The sequence below is a fragment of the Triplophysa rosa genome, linkage group LG2 (assembly GCF_024868665.1).
Source record: "Triplophysa rosa linkage group LG2, Trosa_1v2, whole genome shotgun sequence".
Taxonomy (NCBI): Eukaryota; Metazoa; Chordata; class Actinopteri; order Cypriniformes; family Nemacheilidae; genus Triplophysa; species Triplophysa rosa.
The window spans coordinates 33,564,291-33,581,438 of record NC_079891.1 but is presented as its reverse complement, the minus strand read 5'-3'; the positions used below and the strand labels follow the sequence as shown (position 1 = coordinate 33,581,438).

The 17,148-nt window shown below is 39.6% G+C and overlaps 2 protein-coding genes across 2 annotated transcripts in view; both read right to left on the bottom strand.

Moving 5' to 3' along the window:
- Nucleotides 1-4,515: 4,515 nt before the first annotated feature.
- On the bottom strand, nt 4,516-13,463 carry ywhag1 (3-monooxygenase/tryptophan 5-monooxygenase activation protein, gamma polypeptide 1). Its single transcript, XM_057356652.1, has 2 exons — nt 13,242-13,463; nt 4,516-6,874 (listed from the first exon to the last, which is right to left on the bottom strand). Exons 1-2 carry the CDS (start codon nt 13,326-13,328, stop codon nt 6,218-6,220), a joined length of 744 nt encoding a protein of 247 aa, XP_057212635.1. The 5' UTR covers nt 13,329-13,463; the 3' UTR covers nt 4,516-6,217.
- Nucleotides 13,464-13,793: 330 nt separating this feature from the next.
- The window catches only part of LOC130568024 (scavenger receptor cysteine-rich domain-containing group B protein), a 15,776-nt gene continuing 12,421 nt past the window's right edge, over nt 13,794-17,148 (bottom strand). Inside the window, exons 10-12 of the mRNA XM_057356639.1 lie at nt 15,501-15,815; nt 15,230-15,334; nt 13,794-15,109 (exon numbers count right to left, since the gene is read on the bottom strand). Coding sequence (XP_057212622.1) covers nt 14,793-15,109; nt 15,230-15,334; nt 15,501-15,815 — 737 coding nt within the window. The 3' untranslated portion in view covers nt 13,794-14,792. The remainder of the gene's footprint in view (nt 15,110-15,229; nt 15,335-15,500; nt 15,816-17,148) is intronic.

The window sequence follows — 17,148 nt, the reverse complement described above, 5'->3', positions numbered from 1 at the left end:
TTCCCTGTCCCAGTTGTCTTGATTTATGGACTTTTTCTGAATAATTTGAAGTCTGAATAGTCACTGTAGCATCATTTAACAGGACTCTACAGGTACATAAATGTTTTTAACTCGGGTGAAATAATACTAAGAGATTGGTGAAACTAACAAAGCTAGAGATGAAACTGGTTAATAAGTAGTAGACACCGTCTCCAAATGTTTTATGCACACTGCACAGTGTATTTCATAGTGAAGTCATGCATGTCATCTACTGATATTAGGGATGTAACGATTCACCGTGAGCCGGTTGAAAATCGGTTATAATGAGTGACGATTCAAATCGGTTGAGGTGTGAACTGAATCGCAATACATTTTTTGAACAGCAGGGGCCGCTATTTTCACTGCAAATCTAAACGTGGACATGCTGATATTTCTTAAATGCAAAAAAATCCAAGAAAGGCTCAGACAGTATTAGTTTGTTTATATTAAAGAGACTTTTTTTATTATTAATTTGTTATAAAATTGCAGTTTAGTTTTCTTATTTGAAATAAAACATTATTTTATTATACAAAGAAACGTGAAGCATTTAAGAAATAGTGCAAGGGAAGTTGTTCATTTCTAATTTGTTTCAACTCATTTTGTAAAAATAAATCGTGAATAAATTGCATCGTGAGATCAGAATCGTGACTCGCATCGCATCGTGAGCTGAGTGAATCGTTACATCCCTAACTGATATGCACCCATTTTGACCGTTGCTGGAAAATAAAGGAAATAGATGGAAAAGGGTTGTTGACAGGACGCGAGTCGACACAAAAACATGGTGCAGAAATAAAGTGTTAAATAGAAGCGTAGACATTTAAAACCTTTAAATCTGTATTGATAATTTTCTGTGGTCGTGTCTGGCAAAATGTACTTTCTACGTCCGAAAACAACATCACTTGCATCACTGGAATTCAAAAGAATCTCTATGAACTTTAAAAGTGATGTGTTGAATCGTTGCTCTGGTTGCACAGTCCATTATAGTAAATTCCACATTGGCCTGCTGGTGAAAATGATGCCAGATCAGTGAAATCTGTTCACATTCTGTACAGCACAGTTGTGCCACTCCTCTTTTCAGGCAAGAATAAATGATTTATCTCTTCACATCTCTCGCCTTTGTCAGCTTTGCGTCTGGATCCATTCTTTATTTCGCCAGCTGTCCAATGCTGAGCCAGAGAACAGGCCCGTGTGCACCGTGTGTAGTGATCTGAGCCGAGGGTTTGACTGGAGGAAACACAACCCAGTCAGCTGCTATGCAGAAGTAGGACAGCTCTCCTAAGACACGGACTCTCTCATTTCAATATAACATTGATACGATTATAAAAACAATACACTGTGCATTCAATACGTGAGATTATAGAAAACACTGCAATAATAAAAGAGGGAACATGATGTTCAACGTGAAATATATTTTTTACATTATCCTGCATGCGAGTCGAAAATGATTGCAAGCAGAAATAAAACCAGAAACTCGGTCTGGTGTGTTTAACAAAGTTGAGCGATTAGCGAGTGTTTCCGTTTCGTGGAACTAGGATAGCGCTGCAGGCGTCAAGCTCACGACTCGAAGTGCATTGTGGGACTGAGGGCAGCGCTCGCCGCTCTGGCGTTGGGAGGGACGTGCATATTTCGTCCGCTGTAACTAAAAAATACGGTAATTAAAGGCCGTTTTATTGTTCAGTTTAGCTTTACAATTTCACTTCATGCACCCGAGTTCTGTTTAAAAGCCTTCTTGTTGAGCTAGTTCTATGAAATTCAGAGTTTAACAGGTGGGTTACCAGTGACGTAACGATTGTTTTGAGCGAGACAGTAGGAATAGGATATGTTAATAGTAAACATTCGGGATGCGCACGCATCTTGGTTGCAGAACAACCCGGAAGAGATAGCCTTCATAACGACTAGAGAATTACACGGATACGGTATTCAAAATAGTTAGACTTAGAAAGATTATAGAAAACCTTACCTGAAATAAAATAAACAGATCCGGATGATTTCGTCAATCCAGCCTGTTCGTTTAATGACTTGTTTAGCTTAAAATGGCATATTCAACTACGGTATTCCATAGGAAATAATACCATAATTTTTTGTCATTCCTATTCTGACATTCAACAACACAAAAACACGTTTTTGAAGGAATTGTCTCCTCCGTTTCACTCATTACTGCTTTGTTTCCACTGTTTTTCTGCAACCAGTATGCGCGCGCAGCTGGCAGTGACGTAACCGTGACGTCGACTCCAAATTGGTCTATAGGGTCTAAAAAAGGTATGCCTATCTTAAATTAATTGATCTCATCTCTCACGAGATATTTTAATTTTTTTGAGGTGGAAAATGTGCACAGCAATTTTTAAAAAAAGAAATTTCTAATTTTGGTAATACTGTTAATTTTCGCATTACTGCCATGAGAATGAATATCTTTCTTTATACATTTTTTTTTTGTTTGCATTAGGTCCTGATAGTCTTACTTAATGGGATGTCTTCTAATTGTATTGCAAATATTGTTTATTATTTCCTATTTAAAAGTTGATTATGAATAAACGATGCAAAGCTATGTTTTTATTTTATCTGTTAATGTCGTCTTTTATTCATTAATAGACAGATGAAGGAGCATCTAAGCAAAACATTTATGATTTGTTTTTCTTTCAACAGTAATTGGATATTGAAGAAAGTGACCAGAGTCCAGACCGGGCATCCTCAGTCTAGGCAGGTATAGACTTGCTGCTCATGCATCTTTTGTTCATGGTCTGTCTTTGGCTGATGGCATAATGTTCACACACACACTTATCTTCTCTCGGCCGGATCAATATTTGCTGGTGCTGTAGGAATCAGCTCAACCTGCTTACATCTGCCTTGCTGACTTTGTTTTACTCAGACAAACTGCCTGCTCCTGCAGTTGGCCTATGTTGTGTGGACTGATATCCTGCAGCACGAGGGCGCCATGTGTTTCCTAGAATCAGCATTCGAATGTAATTTAAGCTAATGTTTTCTCTGAGTGAATGAAATATTTTGTGCAGTTTGCATTGACTTTAATTCAGTATTCTGCGGGTAATTTTTTACCATATTGAACTGTTTAACCATGACTAGCTTTTAAAATAGCAAAGAAACTGGTATAGACCCTTAAATAAGTAATAGACATTGTCTCAAATTGTAGTGAAGTCATGCATGTGAGCTTCATCTACTAAAACATGCAGCTTCTACAATATTATGTGAACTAAATAAGAAAATAGGAGTTTTACTTAAGAGATGTTGACACCAGGGGCGGACTGACCAGTAGGACATGTCAGGACAAGTCCAGTCCTACCGATGGCCGCGACCAGGTGCGTTCCGGCCATCCGGAGTATTGGAAATTTTCCCGGTGGACCGCAAATGTATGGGGCCGTGATGGACGCTATTACAGGCGGACGTTATCATCGCGAATGCACGCAACGCGAAGGCATTAGCGAGACGGACACGTATACATGTAACGCAATGACACGATCATTAACTCATTATCATTAAATCAATCACACCCCCCCAGACCCCCCCCCCTGTCGACAGAAATGGTGGAGGGCTGATTCAATCGAACTCTCATCGAAGGGCCGATGTGGGCCGAAATCTCCAGGGCCGTTTTTGCTTCCCAGTCCGCCCCTAATTGACCCTAAACGTCCTGTTAAAGAGAAACGTGCTACAGAAATAGAGTTTTGTCACTGAATAAAAATGAAGACATTTAAAACCTTTAAACCTGTTTAAAACTGCAAGGGTGCCTTTTTTACGAATCAGCTTTTGAATGTAATTTAGGCTTCACATGAAAAAAGTACTACAGAATAGAGAATACTATAGTAAGGTTCAAAAACACTAAAGTATCTAGGAATTTTACTACAGTTTACTATAGTATTTTTTCCATGTAAGTGCTGGTAGAAATGAAAAACAAAAACATTTACTTGTTTTCTGTTTTAAATGATTTTGTTGTTGGCATGATGATGCTGAAGTCCATAAAAAAATAAAAATAAATGATACATTGAAGATAGCATCCAAACTTTAGAACAGAGTAAAAGCACGTTTAGTCATAGAGAAGGTAACAGAAGTGTAAGTTAAGCCGATAAACAGATATACGTATATCATTTTTAAGGATAGCAATGGGATAATACTTCTTATTCATGGGGTTTATGTGTTTAAGCATTGCAAAGACAACAGGCATCCAGAAAGTCAACAAAAGCTAATCTGTTGTTTCGTCGGTAAATGTAGTTGAACGAAATCAGTCCCTAAAATGAACTTTAAACTGAAGCTGAACTGTTGGCACTAACTGTGTGGCAGATGCTGGCATTAAGCAGAGCCCTCGGGTATCTTGATGGCACAGGGTGGCACAGGAAGGGAGGGGAAACAGGGTGGTCTATAGTAGGTAGTTTCAGCCGGGCAGATTCTTTTCTCACTATCATGTGCGTGGAAGAACCATGTGTCATTCTTAAATGTATTATTAATAATCTGATGTCAACAGGAAATTACTCACGCACATACAACTACAGCTCTGGTGGTTAGAAGAGCACAGTCATGTTTTTATTTTTCAGTTATCATTATTATCATCATCATTATGTTTCTTATGTGCATCCGCTACATGACTCACATTTAAGATACCAGTAGACGAGGAAAACAAAAGTAAATACAAATCATAAAAAGAGTTAATGTACCATGAGTGAAAACCAAAACTGATATCACAGCAAATCTTCAATAGCTCACAGTAGAGTTGGACAGAAATAGCACAGAAAGGAGAAATCATTTGAAGAACAACATTAATCAGTTTACAATGAACACCAGACACGCTAAAGAGCACTGGTGATTTCGTCTTTTTAAGATTATTTTTTGTCTTTTCACCTTTTTTGTTTATTAAAAACCAAATACAAGAATTGCATGTCACTAGAGCAACACCCATAACAGGTTAATTTATGGTAAACACACATTGTTTTTGGTATAGCGAACTTCAGCGAGGAAACAATAAACGTAAGAAAAATCGTAACATATTTTAACAATCCAATATAAAGTAATAAATAGAAAAGATTAAATTGTAGGCATTTCTTGTTCATATGAATACATAACATCTACACCTTGTAAAGTTAATAAAGTCGAGCTATGGTATATAAATACATCACCAGCATGCACAATATTGTATTATCTGTAATCGTCCTACACTGAGAAACAGTATAACAGGCAAGTGCATTTCATGAAAATTAAATAATAAAAAAAGAATCACAAATCTCAAAGCTGTTTTAAACCCATTTCTAGTGCACTGTCAAAAACGTTGTTTTGCCAAAATAAATCAACCAAACAACGAAAAGTCTATGGTACCTGTAATCGAGTGTGTCAAACCACAGATCTGGGTGATAGCTTAACAGTGCCAGGATTTTATTTTTAATTTCTTTTTGTAAATTGTACATATTTTTTCCTTAATTTGTCTATTTTCTTGACACAGAATTTTTTTACAATGTGGGTCAGGCTTGACGCAGTATTTAACTTTTGAAACACTGTCCACGATAATAATGATAATAATGACGATTTTTCCTTTTTTGACAGGAAGGTACATGTAACATGTAACCGGGGAAATCCGAACAGTGTTACTGCCGCGCACCTAATGGACATTACTGTAATACTGTCGTTTAAAGATGACGTGTATTTTTAAGTGGCACAGAAAACCAGTTTGACGTAAATGACTTACGAACATTAGTGGGTGGAATTCTGAATCTTTACGTACGTATATCAGACATTAACGCAATCGTTCGCGCCCGGTGCAGCCATAATGTACATTAATATATGCAGCCGCGTTACGAGAACAGTCTCTATGCCGTGTGTGTGTGTGTGTCGTAACCCTTCGTCTTCGTACAACTTCTGACGGACCGACTGACAATCGTCTTCCTCAGTGTTGTCAGAACTAACCGAAGAAATAGTTCATTTAATTTTTCCTTTTAAGCTGCGTATATTTTCTTAAATTAGAAGCATACCATCTTTATTTAACTATCAATTTCTTACAACCGTAAAATTTCGTGTGGAAAAATAAAGAAAACTGCGCTGCTTTACCATCGGCAAACGTGGCGGACGCGATCCCACCATGTGCCCTTCGGTGAATTTTTCGTTTAACGTATACTTAGTTTTTTTGTTTTTCTATATTGTGTGAGCACGCGTGTGATGTTACGGCTGAGAGGAAAGGGTCTCAAAGATCTACTCTTTTCCGCTGCGTTTAGTTGTTGCCCTCACCGCCCTCGTCGTCCTGCTGATCGCTCGTCCAGAGCGTCAGGTTGTCTCGCAGGAGTTGCATGATGAGCGTCGAGTCTTTGTAGGAGTCCTCGTTGAGGGTGTCCAGTTCGGCGATGGCGTCGTCGAAAGCCGTCTTGGCCAGATGGCATGCCTGATCGGGCGCGTTCTGGATCTCGTAGTAGAAGACGGAGTAGTTGAGCGCCAGGCCCAGGCGGATGGGATGCGTGGGCTGCATGTGCTCTTTGCTGATCTCGTGGGCCTCGCTGTAGGACTTTTCAGAAGACTCCACCACTGTGGCTTTCTTCTCGCCCGTGGCCACCTCCGCCAGGTACCGGTAGTAGTCGCCCTTCATCTTCAGGTAGAAGACTTTGCTCTCGTGCTGGGTGTCGCTGCAGTTCTTGATAAGGAAGTTGTCGAGGAGGTTGAGCACATCTTGGCAAACGGTCTCCAGCTCCTTCTCGATCTTCTCTCGGTAGGCACGAACCATCTCGATCTTTTTCTCATTGCCGTCGGCCGACGTCTTCTGCTCAATGCTGGAGATGACGCGCCAGGAGGAACGCCGTGCACCCACCACGTTCTTGTAGGCCACGGAGAGCAGGTTCCTCTCCTCATTGGACAGGGCCTCGTTCAGCTCTGTTACCTAGGAGACACGGAGAACGTGGATGGGTTATGTACCACTGCGCATCGATGATACTTAACCACAATTTCTAGACATAAACAGGTTTCACAGTCAAGGAGATCGCATTAATAACGGTGTTCTTCATGGAGAATGATTTCATCTTGGTTTTATGGACACAAGGCTGTATTAATGGTAGTATAGTTTTGATCGGTTACAAGTATGTCGTCAACGGTAGCACATTGTGCGTTTGTGAGTCATGGTGGCATTCGAATGAACAATTTAACTAACCTTTACTGTGGTGGTTTGCCAAATAGCTGTAGTAAATTTATTCATAGAAGCATTTCAGAGTTTCTATCTAAGCTATCTGAGCCATCCGGAGACAATGGGATTATTGCTATGACATTCAGAGATGCATGTATACAGTGCTTGTGTTGTTACGTTACCATTTACACACGCGCACACACTGTCTTATGCAGACAGTGGGGGGTGAGTAAAGAGCAATTTTCCGTTTCCATAGAAACAGGGCAATCGTCTTTGTTTGGACGCAATCGACTATCTCTGCTGCTACCGTGGCAACAGCAGCAATGTCCACGCTTTTTGCTTATGTGTGTGTGTGTTTGAGGATCAAGTCTATTGATGTGTGGATGATTAGTGTGTGTGAGAATGTGATGGAATATGTGTGTGTGCACGTGTGTAGGCGTGTGGGTGGATGTGACCTGCTGTTTCGCTTGATCAAGATGTCACGCATGAAAAACTGTCAGGTATTTGTTGATCAAGCAGAGCATTTATAGAGTGTTATAGAGTGCTAAAAGATGCTCAGTATTGTAAACTTTCATATTTCATATTTTTCAAGTATACTGTACATGTTCATAACACGGCTAATAGGAGTACAAGAGCATGTGTATGTGATACATTCGCGTTACCGTACGGACACGTGTGCATCAATATGCACATTGAAAAAGTATGTTCAACTTTTTTGTAGAACAAAATTGAGACTATTTGTTAGAAAAAACATTCCCTGCATGATTTATCAAAAAAATACTTCAAATCTGTTGCGTTTGTGTCTTTATTTGCGTACAGCTGAACTACTTCGTGGTACTTCACTGTCAATTTTTAGTGATGAATAACCCCAGCTTTTTATTCTGTGAAGCTGTATGTAAAAAGAATAGCTCTTATACATACTCATTTTTTATTGGACAAAAAATAAATCAACTGAGAATTTTTACATTTTGGTGAACTATTTTATTTTTATTTTAAGAGGACAAATCCACTTCATGATGCTGTTTGATTTATGATGGATGTTATGGTTTCAAATGGACGGCAATCGTCATAATATTTCCCTTTTTACAGGACCTGGTCCATTTTAAAGCACTTGTCTGCCTTGTCTTTATAAATTGTTATACGCAATCTAACGCAAGCGTGGTAAAGCTCTTGAATTTTTTCACCCTATTTAAACGCAGTGTGCACTATTGCACAACAGCGCTGTGACAGTACAGAGATATAATTGTGGCAGTGTCTTCGTTCAGTCTGTGAGCCCTTTGTAGTCAACATAATGTTAGGGCACTTGAATTGTGTAGAATGCCATACAACTCATAACGTGTTTTTAACTGTGAGCCCTTGTTGTTGTAGATGATGACAGATGGAGGGTTAAGAAAGTGAGGTCATGGTGAGAAGCGAGATATAAAAGAAAGGAAGTTGTAGAGAAAATGGCTCTGGTGAGGGTAAGTAAGCTGGCAGGTTGTGTTATATGGATGCTTTGAGAAAAGATAAACCACAACGCACCTCCCACGATTTTGCTGCATCAATTATTTTATTTAGAACAATGTGTGTAACATGTGATTAAATGTCCACTACTAAAACTCTTGTTATACCATTTATACCACGGTACATATATTTGCATGGCTGTCAATGGCCAGGACTGCTTTACTCATCATTATTGACATTATCATTGACCTGTTTCCTACATTATTCTCAAATGTATTTAGCAAAGTCCATCGTTCAGATGAGCAGAATGATTGACGAAGTCGTGCTAAACGCTGTTGTGTTTCTGGAAAATGGACCTGTGTTGTATCGTGTTGTCATGATCACACAGTGCCTCTTTGTTTTACAGCCCGTCATTTATTCAAAGCAACTCATAAATCACATTTTATACATTGTAAAGTCAACTTGAAACAGCTTTCACAACCTCATAATTCATGTGATCTGATATATTTTTAATATTCAGGATAAATGTGGAGAGACATGCCGGTTTGTGATGTCATAAGACGTTCTGACGTGAATACTTTCCTCTGTCTCTCAACCTCTCCGTCGCTCTCGAACTGACACTAAAGATGATAATGATTACATCTCTTCTCTTACTCTCTAGAGTGCATGAGGACAACCATCCACCGAGAACATTATAGAACTGACGTACAGACTAAAGCGTTCTTGTCCTGCGGTACAACTGGAGCACGAGGCACGAGGAGATGGAGCGGATGCTGGAAGGAGTGGAGGATGGGTCGCTGAGGTGGAAGAGGGGATTCTTGCTGAAAGTAGCTTGATGTTATATAATCGCAGAGTGACTGGAGATGTTTTAAAAATATTAAAATGCTAAAAATAAAATGCATAAAAGCTTTATAACCACACAGTTGTGAAATAAACATCAGATACTGTTTTACAGCCACATCTATGGTAATGTCAGATGAAAGACAGTGGATGGAGGTGGATGTGGGTGCACAGCGCAGGCAGTGAGTTTGCTCTTCAATGCTCTGTACGTCAGCTGTCATGCGGAATTTTGCAATCGTTTAAAATATTAGCGATTGGAACACAACAGAGGCTCAAACTTACTGATGCATAAGATACAAAAATAAGGCCAAATGAGCAAAACATATATATATAAGCCCAGACACTGTGTGTGTATAAATTACACCTTTAAAAATAAAAGTGCTAGTGAGGGTTATTCACAGCGATGTCGTAAAGGAACCATTTTTGGATCCCAAAAGAAGGTTCATGAAAAACAATTTCTTTTGTAGCTTAATATAGTCCGTTGAACCTTTTATCACTGCAAAGAACCTTTTGTGGATGTTAAAGACGACATGACATCAAAATTGAAAAATCATATTTTTTACGGAATATTGAAGTGGACTTTTTTATTAATGCGCCCTCATAATCTTTCATCAAAAACGTTAACCTCCTCCCCCCTCAAAATGACCTCTCTTTACTTCCGGTCACGAGGAATGGCGCGAGGACGGGGCTCGTGACTATAAAATCAGTTCTCGCTAGATGAAATCAAGTCGAATCCTAATTTTTTCTGGTCATTTCAGAAGCCGTTTCACTCTGATACTCGTCACGATCAATCGCTACTTCCGTGTCATGGTGACGAGGTTCTTTATAGAACCGTACAGCCAGACGTAGAACCTTTGGGCACCTTTATTTTGAAGAGATTAGAAGTGTAGCAACATACTGGTATTGACATAAACTGTTATAATAAACCATGATTATTGATTGTGTTTATACTACACATTCAATAATATTGTAAATAATTCAGGACCTGTCTAAAATGTTGACTTATCAGCCACAATGGTTTCAAACACTCTCTCTGCCTTCATTTGCTCATATTTTAAGCCAAAAAAAGATCAATTTGACGTTATTATTATAATAATGTCAAATTATTACATTTATTATAATTATTATCAGTATTTATTAATTAAAGAAAATTTCAATAGATATTGCAAAAATATTGTTATTGTAAATTCTTTTGCCCACAAAAACATACATACTATTTATTCTTTAAAATATTTTTTTATAATTCTAAAATTTAATTTTCAAAATGTAAATGGTACATCACTGAATGTGAAATATAATGATTAACGTTTATTTTGGATTTCAACTTTTACATTTAAATAGTATATAGATGTTAGAATAATAAAAACAAATCTATAAATAATTTTAATGAATAGAATCACGCCTTCTCTTTTAACAAAAAACATTTACATGATTCATAAAAGCAGAAAGCCGTTAGTTTCTGCTGAATAAATGTAATTGGTTTAAGCGAGAGTTAATCCAAGGGATCGTAACCACAAACAAGCTATAGTTAATTAAATGACTAATACAACAGCAAATGATTTAAAGTCTCATTTCTGAACAAACAAACTCTCTAGGAACACAACCACTGTTATCATGAGATTGTTAGTGGTGTGTCTAGTATTGATCAGAAATATAAGCAGTAAAGAAGCATTTTACATCTGCATCTGTCTCATCATAAGAGTGTCTTGATTTTAATTCCAGTTGACTTTCTTAGGCCGCTCTGGGTCATCAGGTGCTGGGCATTACTGCAGAGACAAGGGTGAACACACACCCCTCAGCTGCAATGGGACCTTTCATCTAGCACGGCTTTCCGGTCAGCTGAGGAGCGGATCAATTCATGGGCTCATCGATCCGTCATCCGGTATATCTCAGAGAAAGAGACGATCCAGGAAAAGTTTCTTTTTGTGTGAATAAGCACGCAAAATGCTTAGGTTAAATAGGCTATGTTGTCAATACTGTTTCCATGGGATCAAGCATGAAGCTTTTAAATATTTAAAGGCGGGTTAACCGATTTCCGAATTACGCTTTAGACAACTGAGTCGGGCCGAGTACCAAAACAACATTGTAGCCAATCAGCAGTAAGGTGCACAGTGCACAGGACATTAGCCGAGCCGAGCGCTGACGAAAGCGAAAGATGGGGTAGGGGTGTGTTTGTTTTGGTGATTTGAACATCAACAACGGCTAAGAGAAATCGGACACCCCGCCTTTAAGTGTTGGATTTGGGTGAAATTAAGCGATTCTTGATTGGCATTGTGAGAGCAGATGGATCCAGAGATCCATCCGGCGGGGGGCAGGGCAAATGGCATTAATGGTGAGTCAGAATTATTTATTAGTATAGATCAATGAAACCGGTTCAGAAATGCAACAGAAACGTGGTGGGTCTTATTTATAGTAGGCCTATCTAATATGTATATGGAGAGGAACCAATTTGTCAAAGTAAGTGTCAGAGAATGAAAGTTGTTTAGCAGGGGGGATAATATTAGCAGCCTTATAATGGCAGTTCGGTGTATCAAATGCACTGTGCAGCAATACACCTCATCATATCCCCTCAGTAACAAGCCATTTACCAGAAGCGGATGTCAGAAGATAGCACAATCAGACTATGACAGAGCACGTTTAATACCAAACTGCATCCAGCTAAATGGAGCAATGCAGTTGAATCAAAACCTCACGATGAAATGTACTGATCAATGCTTTATGCATGATCCTGTGTCCCTATGCATGCATGGCCATCAGGTTTGCAACAAGGTAACGGGTAGATGTCTTAAATGCGTAAGTGTGCACTGCAACTATTTGTTTTGTCACTGAGAGATAATAGAAAGAGAGGTTTGTGATCTAATGCCAATGGATGGAGCATGATGGATAGGACGAAATGGTGCATTACAGGCGCTGCACCTTGGCACACGTTGCGACACGCCTATAGGAGCGAACCTGCCGGTGCGCGTAACTGCTTGTGAAAACCACACGCGTTCGCTTTAATCCGACTGTGATTTTGATAACATCTGGTGTCATTTCGTTGCGTTATGTCAGCAATATGACTGTACTTTTACAGAATTGTTCTATATGGACCGATGGAGAATGTCAGCGCTGCGCGTTTGGTGACTGTTGCTGAGACAAAGAGCGCAGCGCCGATGGGCCAAATGTAGCGTCTGCGCATCATTAACAACCCATAACCATCACGAATAACACAAATAAACCCCCGTTTAATAAATAATAGTAGAGAAACTGCGCTCATTTGCTTGGATATGATCGAAAATATCCGCGCATTCATTACCTCCTGTTGTCTCCATAGACGCTTACATCATTATGCATATCATTACATCTCAGTAGATTTCCTATCTAAACTGTCTTATCATTGTTTCCATGTATAAAAATGACAAATACATCTATGGTCACGCTCTCCGGTTTGTTCAGATGGAAAGGCACCGCCCCAGTGCGCAGTCACTCCCGTTTCCCGTTAATATATAAGAAGCGGGATTTAAACGTTCTTTTACTCTAGTTTAATGATGATGGCATTAATGCACACTAATAATCGAACTCATCATTCTGTCAGTGGCTGCGGAACAGCTTAAACAGGCCTTGCATTGAAGAACATGCCTTCACTCTAATGGATTGTGCCATCAATGACACGAAGTAGCCTATCTTCAAAAAGATTCCATCACCAAGATCAGCAGCATTTAAAATACATTGCCCTGCAGAAAGTTGCATTAGCTCTACATCACTGTTAGTTTAACGGGGACACAGAATCTCCACCCGTGCGTCCTCTTTAACGCATCACAGTGGAATTGTGCATTTGGCGAATAATTGCAACAGTTGCACTTACCGATTTCATTGCGGCAGCCATATCATCATATCTCTCCGCCTGCTCCGCCAGTCTGGCCTTCTGCACCAGCTGCTCACGGTCCACCATGTTCGCTGTTACGGTGAATACAGGCTTCTGCGCGCGTTATCAATGTGCGTGTTTGTGGAAGACGCGCGAGCTCCTCTTGCCCCAGCTGCTCAGTGCTTTTTGCGAGTGCCGGTACGACACGCCCCGCCCACGGCACTACTGCCCCCCACGCGCTTTCACTGGATTGCGTCATCAGTAGGGTGATGCCACGTTGGGTGACGACAGATAAAAGTATAGCAAATAGATTTTATTTTAACACTTTTAAATTTAAACTCGTATTACATTAAAAGCATTGGAGAAAAAGCTACCATTTCTGTAAGGGCAGTAATGAGAATTTTACAAGGCAAAGATGCAAAAAACAATGTAGAAATAAATCTATACAAAATATGATTTTTTCAAAGCACAATGAACCTTTTCACAGGCTATTGTCCTGAGAACATGGTTTCAGGTTTTAAGCTTTTTGGTAATTTATTAAATCCTGTCGTAACATGCCAGTGGGATTTTTTTGTCTTAACTTAAATATTCAACAGCTTATGATAATGGATGTTTGAGTTTAAAATCTCAAAAGCAGTTTTAATTTACTAGATGAGCATGAGGTCACCATTAGACGACAATTACCTCCTGTGAGTCATTACTCTAGTCAACACTCAGAATGTCTCATTTTCTCTCCAAATTCTCACTCATGCTTCTTGGTTTTGGAGTGACACATTTACACTTGCATCCTCACTGTAAAGTCTTCTTAGCATCTCTTACTCTACTACATGATACCTACCTACATCTCGGGGAAGTTTTCTTGCCACTGTCAGACGTCTACTGCTCACCCAGGCAACCTGTTCTTTTCTTTTCCCTTATTTTTCTATATTTCTTTTAGCTAAATCTGCAGGATGTTTAACCCCCCCCAAAAAGAATGCAGAAAGTGCAAAATTATGTCATAAAAATCATTGATCTATAGACTGTTTCAGAGGCAACAGCATAAACAAATGTTACGTGGCCCAAACTTAACTTCAGGTAGACCTCCACAAAGAATCAATTCTCATTTTTACCATTACCACCATAGAAAAGCATTTACCAGCAGTGCAGTACACTAGATTGAGTTGTGTGAATGGCTTGGTGTGCTCCGTCTCTATATCAGTGACATGTACATGACGCTTGTTATTTTCATAGGAAAAAACTTTGTTTTTACAATATCTTCACTTTATTCATACACCTATGTGTACATGTTCTAATAGTTTATAAAGTGCATAATTAGAATTTCCATCCTTAATATTAGTATAACAGTTATTTATATAACAGTGACTAGCATAATTTATTTCTTCTTTCACACCCAAAATGTATTTCTATAAACGTAAAATCTATTCTTCAGTATTGGTGTGAGCTGGTATTTACAAAAATGTATACAAGTCCTGGAATCAAAACCCTACGAATCCACTCTGACCACACAAACTGGACCACGAAGATTGTGGGCGGGGTCTGTGATGGGTGGAGTCACAAGAGTGCACACGTGACGCTGGCATCCTCCGAGTGGTCACAGTTGTGGACGTTCCATGCTATGTGAGAGCACTGAAGGAGATTCGCTTCCGTGCCGGTGCATTTCAGGTTGTCCAGCAGGATTGTGCCACGACCCTGCCCGAAGAAAGCCTGCACCTGAACGTCCCTGGGCAACCCGCAGCCCGTCTGCCTACACACCACCTTAGCATCTGGAATATCCCAGGCATCATCACACACGGTACCCCATTCGCCTCTCAGGTACATCTCCACACGGCCCTCGCAGCGATGCTGGCCCCCCACGAGTCTCGTGGTACCTTGAGGAGGGAAGAAAAGGCCACGTATACATTTGCATCCCAAATTATAGTGTGAAAAGTATGTTTCAAAGATGCTTTCTTTTTTTGTTGAAGTGTAGCACATCTGTGCTGTGTTGTTACCTTCCACTGCTGTTGTAGTTGAAGCTGTGGTTGTAGTGATCCTCTCTGTTATTCCTATTCCAAAGTCTCGTTCCATTCCCCCAAATTCCTCAAACTGCAAAGGAGCTGAAAGAAAAAGACAAGCTTATTTGCGTTGTTGAAAAAAAGATGTATATTGTATATACAGTACATATAGATGTACAGTACAGTATATTTAAATATGATTCATCAGGACGTGATAACTGTAAATGTGTGTTCATTGATTGATGTAATGGTGGTCGCCCTCTCTTACGTCCACAGATAACTCCAGCGTCCTCGTGATGGCCGCAGTTGTGCTGTCCCCAGCCCAGATTGAAGCAGTCTGTCAGTTTCTGCTCGTTGCCCCGGCAGTCGACGTTATCCAGCAGTATGGGACCCGAACCGTAGCCAAAGTAAGCCAGAGGTTTGGCTGCAACAGGTGGGCCGCATCCCAGCTGTCTGCAGACCACCAGAGCGTTATCCATGTCCCAGTCATCGTCACACACTGTTCCCCAGATGGTGAAGTAAAGAACCTCCACGCGCCCCTGACAACTGCTATTGCCGTTCACCACGCGGATGCTAGATTTCGCTGGAGGGGTGATGGACCGAAAATGTTTAAGAGATAGATAGAATACAAAAGAATAGAATAAAATTAGAATAGAATCCATATGTATCGACACCGTCTTTGTCTATTTCTGTATTTGTCTGCCTGTTTGTGTATTTCTCTATTCGTCTGTCTGTCTGTCTGTCTGTCTGTCTCTCTATTTGTATATTTGTCTGTCTGTCTTTCTCTCTATTTGTCTGTCTGTCTATCTTTCTATTTGTATATCTCTCTATTTGTCTCTGTCTATCTCTCTATCTCTCTATTTGTATACAGTATTTCTCTATTTGTCTGTCTGTGCATTTGACTATCTCTCTATTTGTCTGTCTGTCTATCTCTCTATTTGTCTGTCTGTCTGTCTATCTCGCTGTTTGTCTGTCTGTCTACAAATAGAGAGATAGACAGACAGACAAATAGAGAGATAGACAGACAGACAAATAGAGAGATAGACAGACAGACAAATAGAGAGATAGACAGACAGACAAATAGAGAGATAGACAGACAGACAAATAGAGAGATAGACAGACAGACAAATAGAGAGATAGACAGACAGACAAATAGAGAGATAGACAGACAGACAAATAGAGAGATAGACAGACAGACAAATAGAGAGATAGACAGACAGACAAATAGAGAGATAGACAGACAGACAAATAGAGAGATAGACAGACAGACAAATAGAGAGATAGACAGACAGACAAATAGAGAGATAGACAGACAGACAAATAGAGAGATAGACAGACAGACAAATAGAGAGATAGACAGACAGACAAATAGAGAGATAGACAGACAGACAAATAGAGAGATAGACAGACAGACAAATAGAGAGATAGACAGACAGACAAATAGAGAGATAGACAGACAGACAAATAGAGAGATAGACAGACAGACAAATAGAGAGATAGACAGACAGACAAATAGAGAGATAGACAGACAGACAAATAGAGAGATAGACAGACAGACAAATAGAGAGATAGACAGACAGACAAATAGAGAGATAGACAGACAGACAAATAGAGAGATAGACAGACAGACAAATAGAGAGATAGACAGACAGACAAATAGAGAGATAGACAGACAGACAAATAGAGAGATAGACAGACAGACAAATAGAGAGATAGACAGACAGACAAATAGAGAGATAGACAGACAGACAAATAGAGAGATAGACAGACAGACAAATAGAGAGATAGACAGACAGACAAATAGAGAGATAGACAGACAGACAAATAGAGAGATAGACAGACAGACAAATAGAGAGATAGACAGACAGACAAATAGAGAGATAGACAGACAGACAAATAGAGAGATAGACAGACAG

Coding starts and splice junctions, on each gene's coding strand:
- ywhag1 (XM_057356652.1), bottom strand. CDS start 13,328: ATGGTGGACCGTGAGCAGCTGGTGCAGAAGGCCAGACTGGCGGAGCAG. Junction 6,875..13,241: donor TGGCTGCCGCAATGAAATCG/GTAAGTGCAACT, acceptor CGTGTCTCCTAG/GTAACAGAGCTGAACGAGGC.